General features: G+C 41.3%; 2 protein-coding genes across 9 annotated transcripts in view; both read right to left on the bottom strand.

Annotated features, from left to right (window-relative positions):
• The window catches only part of arap2 (ArfGAP with RhoGAP domain, ankyrin repeat and PH domain 2), a 118,805-nt gene extending 117,247 nt beyond the window's left edge, over nucleotides 1-1,558 (bottom strand). For 2 of the 6 annotated variants that reach the window (XM_071459106.1, XM_071459105.1), the window contains exons 1-2: nucleotides 997-1,557; nucleotides 383-452 (exon numbers count right to left, since the gene is read on the bottom strand). The gene's annotated coding sequence lies outside the window, so the exon portion shown is untranslated. Of the gene's footprint in view, nucleotides 1-382; nucleotides 481-996 lie in introns of all 6 variants that reach the window. The other 4 variants (XM_071459103.1, XM_071459102.1, XM_071459107.1 and 1 more) reach the window with 4 other exon arrangements.
• An 899-nt stretch (nucleotides 1,559-2,457) lies between these two features.
• LOC139606769 (uncharacterized) lies at nucleotides 2,458-9,492 on the bottom strand. 3 transcript variants are annotated; one of them, XM_071459109.1, is made up of 22 exons: nucleotides 9,336-9,492; nucleotides 9,108-9,172; nucleotides 8,684-8,828; nucleotides 8,495-8,571; nucleotides 8,216-8,377; nucleotides 7,935-8,096; nucleotides 7,654-7,815; nucleotides 7,373-7,534; nucleotides 7,092-7,253; nucleotides 6,811-6,972; nucleotides 6,530-6,691; nucleotides 6,257-6,380; nucleotides 5,974-6,146; nucleotides 5,689-5,820; nucleotides 5,436-5,559; nucleotides 5,162-5,313; nucleotides 4,899-4,998; nucleotides 4,689-4,765; nucleotides 4,450-4,573; nucleotides 4,231-4,291; nucleotides 3,967-4,121; nucleotides 2,458-2,674 (listed from the first exon to the last, which is right to left on the bottom strand). In XM_071459109.1, the coding sequence occupies exons 1-22, from the start codon at nucleotides 9,363-9,365 to the stop codon at nucleotides 2,648-2,650; spliced, it is 2,700 nt and encodes an 899-aa protein (XP_071315210.1). In that variant the 5' UTR covers nucleotides 9,366-9,492; the 3' UTR covers nucleotides 2,458-2,647. The 3 variants fall into 3 exon arrangements, with proteins under 3 accessions (XP_071315210.1, XP_071315211.1, XP_071315212.1); XM_071459110.1 differs by lacking the exon at nucleotides 6,530-6,691; XM_071459111.1 differs by lacking the exon at nucleotides 8,216-8,377.
• Between the last annotated feature and the right edge of the window lie 2,820 nt (nucleotides 9,493-12,312).

Genomic DNA, 12,312 nt, shown 5'->3' with positions numbered 1-12,312 from the left:
CGCGCGCGCACACACACACACACACACACACACACACACACACACACACACCACATGGGCATGGGTACGTATGAAGTGGTGTGCCTGCAGACATAAAGATACCACTGGAGGCAACACACGCAGCAACACGGAGAAAATGGGCACAACTTGCTCCCATACAATACGACAGCAGTTTATTGGAGCAAAACAACAACTGTATCCAGAAAGTGAGGCTGCCAGCACAGAAGAGGTGAGTGCCTAGTGTTACACCCACCAGGCAGTGCCTTCTGCAGCAGCTCAGGTATGCCCAGACAGGAGTGAGTCACAGCAAGCACGCCCATGCATGCATGCACACACACACACACACACACACAGAGACACACACACACACACAGACACCTACTGTACCACACGCTTCTGCACATCCGACTGCCAATCAACTCTGAACGAAGTCCGATGCGTGCATTCCCTTCCTGGTTTGAGAGGGGGGGAAAAAAATACCTGTAGAAGTTTTACAATGCATGTTACCTGGTGAAATACTGCAAACCTTCACATCAAATAGCGCTTTAAGGATAACACACTTATAGAAGCATTTAATTTAAATGTTTAGTTAAAAAAAACAAACACTTCATTAAAGTCCTCAGTTGTTAAGGCAGGAGACTGATGGTGTGTTCATGAAGAACTGGCAGCATCAACATGTGTTCACACTTGCAGGCAAAAAGGTATTCACACCACTATGGATATAATGTAACAGACGCTAATTAAAGCCCGTTTGGCGCAGTTTTACTTCACTTTCTTTTTTACACTTATTTTAATCAACTTAATCTACCTGTAACTGATACAAATGGCAACCGACGCCTCCACACTTGAATTTTTAAAAAGGAAATGAACCTCAGCACAGGATACCTCAGTGCCGTGGCCACTTTAATCGGCTTTTGGTGAATAAAAACAAACGAGCTGAAGTCGGGATGTTGACGTAACACGCCGCCGTGCGTCCGGTAGTTCACCTAAACTTACCTGCCGGTTTAAACACGGGGGGAAACCTCTGGCGTTGCCCGCACACACCTGGCGCTCCGTGTCCGTCACATTACTGCGCGGTCACCGGGCGTCTGTGGACTGCCGCTGCCGTCCTCACAACGTGGACTGTTTTTTTTTTTTTTCACACACTGTTTCCGTTCCCTCTCTTGTTGAGAGCAGCTCCACGCCCATTTCAGCGCAGGGCCTGGAGTTCAGCACCACCACAGGCACGAACAGCAGAAGTGCAGCCCTCACCTTGCCTCCGTTTGCGCCGCCGGCTCGGCTGAACACCCCGCAGTTACCGAGCTGCCGGGCGTCGTTGCGGCACTCGCCGTGAGTCTCTTTGAGCTCTGATTTTTTTTTTTTTTCTAAATAATCCACAGTTTAAAGGAGTGTGCGTGCTCGTGTTCAGCATTGGAGGGCAGCAAAGTGGAGGCACTTTGTGATGTTTTGCTGGGAATCCGTGCATGTCCCAGCTTGATCCTGAGGCCCCGGGCTATGCATTCAGCACAGGCAGGAATGCATCAGGCATTGATGGAGGGTAAATAAGTACATTTACTCAAGTACTGCAATTAAGTACAGTTTTGAGGTCCATTTTATGCCACTTATACTGCCACTCTCCTTCACATTTCTGAGGGAAGAATACCTTCTACTCCACTACATTTATATGACAGCTTTAGTTTAGTAAGATTTTAGACAATGGAAAATATAACAAGCATTTAAAATACAACGCTTTGTTAAAGATTACACAAGTGGTTTCCAAGCTTTTTGATTTCTGACGTCTTACTATCATCTTTAGCACAGGTTTCTGAAATAAATATAACATGAATACGGGTTTACTGTGTAAGAACCACACTTAATGTGACTGATTTTAAGTATATCTTTTAATCCGGTTGAAATTGTTGAGGGTAAATAAATAAATAAACTGGGTATAAAACTGCGCAGCAGCAGAGAAACCCTAAGAAAGCACAATGCTACAAAACACCTGAGGTGTGTGGGTAAAACAAAACCTAAGTGAACCTTCATTTTCAGTCCCATCATCTATATCATAACACTTTAAGGATATTTGTAACGTACCTTTTAGATTTCATACCTTTACCTTGAACATCATCACTACAAATAAATGAATACTGGATAAAGTAGCAGAGTACAGTTTGCAGAATAAGCCACATGATGGTGACAGAGAGCTGCAGTACTGTGGCTTTGATGCAGCAATGACTCTCCTGCCTGGGTAAAACAGGCCTTTTTTTACTGAGGATACTCTGAAATGTCACAGCAGGAAAACACAGGTGTCAATAATAGTGACTGGTGGCTGAATTCTTTCTTTGCTTCAGTTTCAGACTCATGCTGTGACTACATACTATGACAAGTAAAATGTCAAAAACGCACACGCACATAAAATCAGGTGCATGCACGTGAACAGCATCCATGAGGAAAAAGCATTTCAAGGGAGGGAGCATTTCAATTCAATTCAATTTTATTTGTACAGCACCAAATCACAATATACATTAGAATACATTACATCTCAAGGCACTTAAGAGCTTCCATTATTCTAGAAAAACCCAACAATTCCCACAAAGAGCAAGCACTTGGCGCCAGCGGGGAGGAAAAACTCCCTTTTAACAGTAAGAAACCTCAGACAGAACCGGACTCAGCGTGGGCGGCCGTCTGCCTCGACCTGTTGGGATGAGAGGAGAAAGAGTTCAGACCTGGTATTAACATGCATCTTCAGATCCAATCACAAGTGGTCAGCTTTAAGTACGTCTGTTCACACCTGGCTTTAAAATGGGCGTTTCAAGTAACCACTTGTGATTGGATCTCACTTCCCTGCGTCATACGCAAATAAACAGGTATGCAGTGTTGTTTTTAGCCAATCTAACCGGTCCGTTGTCTGTGTATGTTTGTTGTATGTATTCTGTTGAGCGAATCAATGCGCTGCGCACAGATTTGCAGTGGAATAAGGTTTTAGGAATTAGAAATAGTAAAATATTTTCTGTTATCATAATGAAACTGTGAGGGGGGGGAATTAGACTGTGGCAGAAGATGTCAGTAGAGTAGGCAGTCCTTCACATTTGTGTTCACACTGCAAAAAAAATGTGGCCACATGTGGCCCAGACCACCTCCAAACGTGGCCTGAATAGACCATATTCACGCAGCGGCCATTTTCCTCTGACATCACACAGGTCGTAACTCATATAAACATAGGAAAACTGACATGTTTATAAACATTTTCACATTCATCAATTTGGTCAAATGAAACTGGTGGTAAATAAATCAGTTTTTTCCACCATTTCGCCATTCTTGCACCGGTTTTAATCAGAAATTGAAATGGCTTCCCACCCTGAGTGTGATGTCAGAGGAAACTGGCTGCCATGTGAATATGGTCTATAATCAGATCTCAAATGCATTCTGTTAATACCAGGTCTGAACAGGACCGGAGAGACCAGGAACAGCTGTATATACTGTTCACTGTTGATTGTAAAAGTAAAAATAGTAATAGTAATATCCACTCTGCACGCACAAATGCCTTCCCACGAGCACGGGGCTGAGATGAGCGCAAGCTTGACCATCCAAGCCCTCCCTTCCAGCTGCACTCACAACTGCTCAACACTAGTTAGTTAATCAAGTAATCAAGTTGACTTTTGAGACAGATGAGTCTGGGACAGTGGCCGACTGTCCCTGTCAGACATCAGCCACTGTCCCCAACTCGAAAGTCTCAAAAGTCAACTTGACAAACGTGCGAAGTGTTGAGCAGTTGTGAGCACATCAACGTCACACTTGTCGCAGGCCTGTGCTTGAGGGACTGTATTTGTACGTGCAGGGTTAGGTTAAGGGGGGTTAGGGTGGATGGGTGGGGGGCACTCCAACCATGTTATCTTCACTTAGAGTTTTTAAGTCATGTTATATCTCTTATTCCCTGCTCTGGGGGCAACTAGCCAAAAACAGATTTGTACAGCAATATTCTCTTACCCGTTTTTCATAAAACAGCAGGTAGGCTGATTTCTTCCTTTGCTGACAGACCTTGGTGCCTGTTGTCTCACTGACGTCCTTGTCGTTGTATGTCAACCAACTGTCTGTCAAGTCTCCTGATGGCTCTCGGTAAGCACCGTCACAGATGTAGTGGCCTGAGAGGAGAGGACACACTTGTTAGTGGCACATGGTGAAAGGTGGTGGATTCATAAACCTTGACTAATTTTCAACATGTGTGTCTGTCACACACAACCAATCACTAACCAGAATGAGCTGTGGAGCCCAAATGGCTGATGATGCTGACCAGAGAGTAGCAAGTCTTAGTCTAGAAAAGAGCACAGTTAGCAACAGTTAGCTACACGCACAGACATTTGACCACACCAGGTTCTGTATGTTTAACAGGCTGGTTTCTGTGTCAAAGTACAGAAGTGTCCATGTGGAACAAATAAAATGTGCCATTTCTTTACTGAACATCATCCTTACCTGTTTGGTGCAGCTCGAATTCAGATTCACCTCCAGCTCCCTCGATAAAACCACAGGGCTGGTCACTTTCTTCACATTGAACGAGCGGGTAAATCTAAATCTTTTGAGCTGGAGGATCAACACGCTGTTAACAGGAAAAAGGAGGAGAAGAGAGTTAGATCACAAGCTGACAGAGGGAGACACCTGACTGCACTGTGGTCAGATTTTAGGCCATTTGTGATGGATGTGATGTTACTCACTTTGGCAGAGTAAAGAAGGAACTCTGCTGTGTTGACTCCTCAGCTCCACACTCACAGTGATAATCCAACCGGTTTTCCTGCAGCAGGGAACAGGAAGAAGCAGGGTTTAGTTTAAATTTCTTCATGGATGACACAAACAATCATTTTTTGTGAGGATGGAGTGTGTTGGGGTTGAAATCAAACTAAACTCAGTAAATATTTGACTCTTACTTTCAGGTAATCCTGCAGACAATGGCTCACTGAGCCTCCAGGCACCAGGTCCAAGGATAGGTTGACATGGTCCTCCTCCCTTTTTGATTGAATACCACATCTGCAGAAGAAAGGGACCATTTGAATGAAAAAAAAGTCACAGAATCCATGACAACGCGTCCTAGATCAGAGGTTTTATACCACAGAACATGTTCATATACATGGTCAACATGAGAAATCTCTACAGCCTAAGAATAGAAATGTCTGTGGCAGTGTATTCATACCCTTTGCAGGTCCTGGTGCTCAACATCTGGAAGGCGATGTGAGCACTGATGGGGCAGGTGTACCTGATCCCTATATCGCCTTCTGCTGTCTGTAAGTCAGACGTCAGAGACCTCAGCATGTCCAGCACACAGCTGAGGAACTCATGGGCGTCCTGCACAGAAACATACACAACAGAAAGTGTTAGAGGTGGAAGTTCAAAGAAAATGTGAAACTAGTTTTAAAAAGGTCTGTGTGGTTCTGTGCTGTCTATTGTAACTGAAAAGTTTTACTAACTTTCTGGTCATCGTCCTCAAATTCTGAGTTGTACTCAGCGACAGTGTGTTTGAACGAAGCGAGAACACTCTTCTTCTCTGCCTTGTTGTTGCTGAAGCGGCAGACCCCAACCTTTACAAAAGCTCTGGAAACAGCAGAAGTCAAGAGAAGAGGGTGTGTTTTTTTAGCTGTTTTTATTTCATGTTGATTTGAATCATTAACGGACAAACCAAAGCATGATGGCGTCTGTGTGAGTGTGTGTAAGGTGCTGTACCTCATGATCTCGGCGTGTGGGTGAGATCTCCACACCTCCTCCTGGTTGTGGACCTCCTGGACGAAATCAGTCAGCGTCAGGAGGCTTTGCAGAGTCGAGTTCATGTAACAAGTCTGCGCCAGGTTGGGGAACCTTAACCACAACAAGGATGAAAGTCAGATTGGAGCTCGTTTTCTTCACCGTATGCGTAATTTGAGATGAAGATTCATACTGAACGAACGCTTAATATAAAAACAATATATACACATTCATTGTGTGTATTTGAGTTTCTTTGCCAGTGCTTACCCGAGGCAGACTAGATCCTGTCTGGAGAGAGTTTTCAATTCTGCAAAGATTCCAGAGATTTTCGTATGTGGGCCGGTCTTCCTCTGCAGACTCCCTCCATGTCCAGTCGCCGTTGGCTTTGTTTCAGTCGTTTCCTCGGCTCCTACATTGGTCTCGATGGGAATCACCTTTTTCTTTTAGGAATAAGAACAAAAAATGTTAAATGCAGCCGTGATATGCAGATGCCACATGTTACTGGAACTGTTGGTCAGCTGGTAATACCAGCAACACTCTGTGGGCCTACCTTACGACAAAAGGAAAACAAACGACGCCACCAAGGTTTCTTCTTCTTCTTCTTTTCAGGGGTTGGTGAAGCCTCCTCCTGGACAACACCTTCTCTGTCTTCCTTCTCCTTGATGGCATTGACACTGGTAATAAAGGGACAAAGGTGGTGATTCAACTGTATGGTCCAGTCACAGTCATGAAACTGAGGGTGAAATCAGCGGCAAGATGAAGTTTACAACTGAGGATAAGTGGAAAATAAGAGATGTTAATAAACAGTAAAAGTATATCATACCTCTTTTCTGTAATAGAAGATGATGGACTGGTTCCGTCTTCTGCTACACCTCTGATTTCAGTTTGCAGCTGCAGCTCAGTTGCAGCTGGAACTGGATTATGAGGGGTGGGTGAAGCCTCCTCCTGGTTACCGGCCTCACCGTCCTCTGTCTCCTTGATGATGCTGGTGATGAATGGACAAAAAGATGGTTATTCTACTGTATCCCAGTTGTAGAAATTAAACCTACAATATAATGTTTTCGATCAACCAAAATAGAAACAGACAGTAAAAGTATCTCATACCTCTTTTCTGTGGCAGAAGATGTTGGAATGGCTCCTTCTTCTGCTATGTCTTTGATTTCAGTTTGCAGCTGCAGCTCAGTTGCATCTGGAACTGGATTATGAGGGGTGGGTGAAGCCTCCTCCTGGTTACCGGCCTCACCGTCCTCTGTCTCCTTGATGATGCTGGTGATGAATGGACAAAAAGATGGTTATTCTACTGTATCCCAGTTGTAGAAATTAAACCTACAATATAATGTTTTTGATCAACCAAAATAGAAACAGACAGTAAAAGTATCTCATACCTCTTTTCTGTGGCAGAAGATGTTGGAATGGCTCCTTCTTCTGCTATGTCTTTGATTTCAGTTTGCAGCTGCAGCTCAGTTGCATCTGGAACTGGATTATGAGGGGTGGGTGAAGCCTCCTCCTGGTTACCGGCCTCACCGTCCTCTGTCTCCTTGATGATGCTGGTGATGAATGGACAAAAAGATGGTTATTCTACTGTATCCCAGTTGTAGAAATTAAACCTACAATATAATGTTTTTGATCAACCAAAATAGAAACAGACAGTAAAAGTATCTCATACCTCTTTTCTGTGGCAGAAGATGTTGGAATGGCTCCTTCTTCTGCTATGTCTTTGATTTCAGTTTGCAGCTGCAGCTCAGTTGCATCTGGAACTGGATTATGAGGGGTGGGTGAAGCCTCCTCCTGGTTACCGGCCTCACCGTCCTCTGTCTCCTTGATGATGCTGGTGATGAATGGACAAAAAGATGGTTATTCTACTGTATCCCAGTTGTAGAAATTAAACCTACAATATAATGTTTTCGATCAACCAAAATAGAAACAGACAGTAAAAGTATCTCATACCTCTTTTCTGTGGCAGAAGATGTTGGAATGGCTCCTTCTTCTGCTATGTCTTTGATTTCAGTTTGCAGCTGCAGCTCAGTTGCATCTGGAACTGGATTATGAGGGGTGGGTGAAGCCTCCTCCTGGTTACCGGCCTCACCGTCCTCTGTCTCCTTGATGATGCTGGTGATGAATGGACAAAAAGATGGTTATTCTACTGTATCCCAGTTGTAGAAATTAAACCTACAATATAATGTTTTCGATCAACCAAAATAGAAACAGACAGTAAAAGTATCTCATACCTCTTTTCTGTGGCAGAAGATGTTGGAATGGCTCCTTCTTCTGCTATGTCTCTGATTTCAGTTTGCAGCTGCAGCTCAGTTGCATCTGGAACTGGATTATGAGGGGTGGGTGAAGCCTCCTCCTGGTTACCGGCCTCACCGTCCTCTGTCTCCTTGATGATGCTGGTGATGAATGGACAAAAAGATGGTTATTCTACTGTATCCCAGTTGTAGAAATTAAACCTACAATATAATGTTTTCGATCAACCAAAATAGAAACAGACAGTAAAAGTATCTCATACCTCTTTTCTGTGGCAGAAGATGTTGGAATGGCTCCTTCTTCTGCTATGTCTTTGATTTCAGTTTGCAGCTGCAGCTCAGTTGCATCTGGAACTGGATTATGAGGGGTGGGTGAAGCCTCCTCCTGGTTACCGGCCTCATCGTCCTCTGTCTCCTTGATGATGCTGGTGATAAATAGACACAAAGATGGTTATTCTACTTTATCTTGGTTGTTGAAATGAAATCAACAACATAATGTTTGATCAGCTAAAACAGAGACAAACAGTAAAAGTAACTCATACCTCTTTTCTGTGGCAGAGGATGATGGGATGTTTTGTTTTTCAGTCACATCCTCTGTCACAGTCTGATGTTTGGTTTTCTGTTGGGCATAAATACAAAAAAACTGTTAAATACAACTGAGACAAACACAAGCAACTGCAACATTTTGTTTAAAAGTTAATATTTATAATATTCAGTTCTGTTAAACATACCTTCTTATGACCAAACCACCTACGCCACCAGGAAGTCTTCTTGGTTTTGGGCTGTCCCGTCTCAGTTGGAGGAGAGACTGTGGTGGCAGAAGTGGCTGGAGTGTCGGGGACCACAGTTTCTTGTGGTTTTTCCTCGATGTTGAGACTGTTGTGTGATAAAGAGAATATACAGATTATTAATCCACTTTGTAATGCAGTCAAAATGCCCTTCACTTCTATCAAAACTGGACTGAACCTATTACACTATCCAGGTGGAGAGTTTTCCAAGTGAAATGTTCAGACTAATTTATTAATTTATTAAAGATATTTATAACTGAAAACAGTGAGTGCATATCTATGATGCCTAACAAACTGAATAAAACATCACACAAGAAACAAATAATAAAATAATATGAAGTAATACAGTTACAAGATGTTATTTTACCTCTTCTGTGGGCTGGAGCTCTGCTTGTCTCCAGTTTCCACATCGTCCTGATGTTTCTTCTGTTTCTAAGATATAAAACCATACATGGTTAGATATCACAGACACATGATCAGCTACTTCACAGAGAAATAGTAACAAAAAACTTGAAGATTGTCCACATTCGGTGCCGATCCTCTCGATGCACAAAGTCAAATGAACAGTTTAGACAAAAGAAACTCAGGTGTATACCTTCTGTCGTCTGCGAAGGACGCAAAACATGCTTGCAGGCGCTGTTGTAGATCAGTAAAGCGAAGTTTTACGAAAACATTGGCAACTTGAAACAAGTGCATCTGTATTCTGCCACTTTGCAAATGTGAATGTCTGAACTACAGTGAAACTAGAGCGTTTGCAGTGTTCTACATTATGACATCACACTGTATAGATTCTTGGAATTGAATAAATTAGAATTTTAGAATTTAAGAATTTAAGACGAGAGGCAAAAATAAAACTGATTCCACTGATAAAGATTTGATATTTAGAGAAATTAATACAACCTCACAAATGTCTTGCCAACAGTGGATTGAGGTTGTTTTGATGGATGTGCCACAAGCCGCTCATATCTAAACAAGTGAATACCTGGGCCCATATTTAACAATACTACTATTATTACTACTATTAATTACTACTACTACTACTACTACTACTACTGCTGCTGCTATTAATAGTATCAAATAATAGTACTATTACTTCTATTATAATAATAATAATAATAATAATAATAATAATAACAGTATAATTAAAAATTGAGCAGGTTTAGTTCCATTAGTTAAATTAGAAGATGCAGTAGGATGGTATGTTATGGAAATGTTTTGTGTTTGCAGTGGAGAATCCTGTTGACTGGAAGGAATATTACAATGTCATGCACAAGTCCCTATTTCTGTTTCTTGCTGCAGTTTCCTAAGAGGAAAACTTTGTTCTCTGCCATCTTAAAATGAAGTAATGTGTTCAGTAAAGTGAAAGGTGATGGACTTACTCATTCAGGTATTTCCCTCCAGCCTAGTGTAGCCTGTACTCTTGTGTTTAAGTGGTACACAGTTGGTACACACGTCTGAAATGACATGTTAAACAACTATTAGGAGGTATATCTAGCATAGATAGATAGATAAATAGATAGAGAGAGAGAGAGAGAGAGAGCATTGTGCTTCATGAATCATTTTGAGTTATACAAACATGGTATTTATGCATACAATTTAAATTACTGACATAAAAATACTGTTACATGGCCTGCAAAAGGATGCAAGTGAATATTTAAAAGGTTGTGAATAGCTATGTATGATTATTTTTTCAAAACAGTGAAACGACTTTTACACACACACACACACACACACACACACACACACACACACACACAGACAATTTGTAACATCCCCACAGATACTAAGCCTAAACAGAAAAAATTAAACCTAGCAAGCGAGTGCTACAGCGAGCTAATATTGCTCGCTATAATGTTAATATCACAAACTCAGCTATAAAGCTTTTGAAACTGATAATAATCATAGACTGTGAGATAATAATACATCGCTTACCATTGGTAAACTATTGTGTTATTGTGTGTTATTGTATACTTTCTCAGAAATCTAAAATTAATTTTTATTTTTGGTTCAAACTAAGGGATCAAAAAAATGTTTGTCTATGTATATCTTAATTTTAAAAAATACAGGCGCTTATTTCGAAAATAAAAAGTGCTCAATATAGGCAACAATTTATTTGGTCTCCGTGTTTTTATGGAGTCGGATGGGGGCTGCCAACATTTTTTGACATTTTCAAGTGGGCCATGAGTTGGAAAACTACCCTACAGTTTGCAGAATAAGCCACAGGATGGTGACAGAGAGCTGCGGTACTGTGGCTTCTTCTAGGCAACAATGATTTGATTTAATGCCAGAGCAAAACAAGGCGTTTTCACTGAAGACCCTCTGAAATGTCACGGCGGGGAAACACAGGTGTCAGTAATAAAAACGACTGGTGGCTAATAAAGCTGTCGTTAATGTTACATTAATGCACAGTTACACAGTTTTCTTCAAATAAAAACAATCAACAAACCAAAGTGGTTTATATTTCCCTCACGTGTTTTCTGGTAAACATATTGACATTGTCTTATTTTCCTGTTGAAATAATGTAAATCAAACTATGATTATTCAAATCTGGATTTAATTTATGGAACTCTTTTTGGCCTTTTGTCAAGCCATCCATCGTCTAAACCCATATGCTCCACTGTATTCAAGTATGATAAAGAGGTCTTGTACTTCTACTATTTTAATTTTATACAACTAAATACTTATACTCCACTCCATGTCAGAGGGAAATATTGTACTTTTGACTACATTTATTTGACAGTCACACTTACTAAATACTTTTCCAGTTAAGATTTTGCATGCAAAAAATATGAGGAACTTATAAAATATGGAGGAAGCACTTTACTTTTACACAATCCAGTACCATTGACCAATTACATCATAATATAATATTAATTAATACATTATAATATTAATAATAGCACCCTGAAGGAATATTTCTACTTCTTTTGATACTATAAGACCATTTTGCTTATGTAATTATGTACTAATTATATACTAAATGCAGCTTTGACAACTTGAATGGATGTTTTAGGCTTTTGGTATTTGTACTTTTAGTTCATTAAAGAATCTGGATACTGGATACACTGTCTTTGTCTTAGGACTGTAAAATCAGGGATTGCACTGAAAACCCACAAAATGACGCTCCACGCAGCGTTTGTGTTGATGTGTGCTTCAGTAAAATGCTCTAAAGCCACAATTTCAAAACATTACGCAAAATTCCTCAATGAGTAACCACCTGACATTTTTTAATGACTCAGGAGTGGGTGAAGGTGAAGAACTGACAGAGAGTCTTTTACTGTCTGGACATACAAGCAGTAAAATGAGTGACGGAAGAATAGAGAGGAGGGATGAGATGTCTGGAGGACAGCAGTCTGTCTTCCTGTGAATCTTTTGCTCTGTAGCTCCTCTTTTGTCTCTCCCTGCCACGCCTCCAGGGGTCGCCTTGACAACATGTTTTACTGCTGGCGCCCATATAAATACAGCATTGGCTCCTGTAAACTGGAATAGCTGTGCACAGCAACACTCAATGCCAAGGACACAGCGAACAAGGGGGATTCAGCTTCAAATCTAAAAGGAGGTACACAACAGAA

The sequence above is a fragment of the Trachinotus anak genome, unplaced genomic scaffold (assembly GCF_046630095.1).
Source record: "Trachinotus anak isolate AG129_WGS33_773 ecotype Australia unplaced genomic scaffold, CSIRO_AGI_Tana_v1 ptg000023l, whole genome shotgun sequence".
In the NCBI taxonomy this organism is placed as follows: Eukaryota; Metazoa; Chordata; class Actinopteri; order Carangiformes; family Carangidae; genus Trachinotus; species Trachinotus anak.
Note: the sequence above shows the minus strand (reverse complement) of the source record. Positions and strands in the feature narration are given on the sequence as shown.

Excerpts from the sequence above, each read along its gene's own strand:
- LOC139606769 (XM_071459109.1), bottom strand. The coding sequence starts at position 9,365 with ATGTTTTGCGTCCTTCGCAGACGACAGAAG. Across the intron at positions 5,560-5,688 it reads CCACACGCCGAGATCATGAG|AGCTTTTGTAAAGGTTGGGG; the intron begins GTACAGCACCTT and ends TGCTGTTTCCAG. Across the intron at positions 2,675-3,966 it reads TGCTGTTTTATGAAAAACGG|GTCGAGGCAGACGGCCGCCC; the intron begins GTAAGAGAATAT and ends TCATCCCAACAG.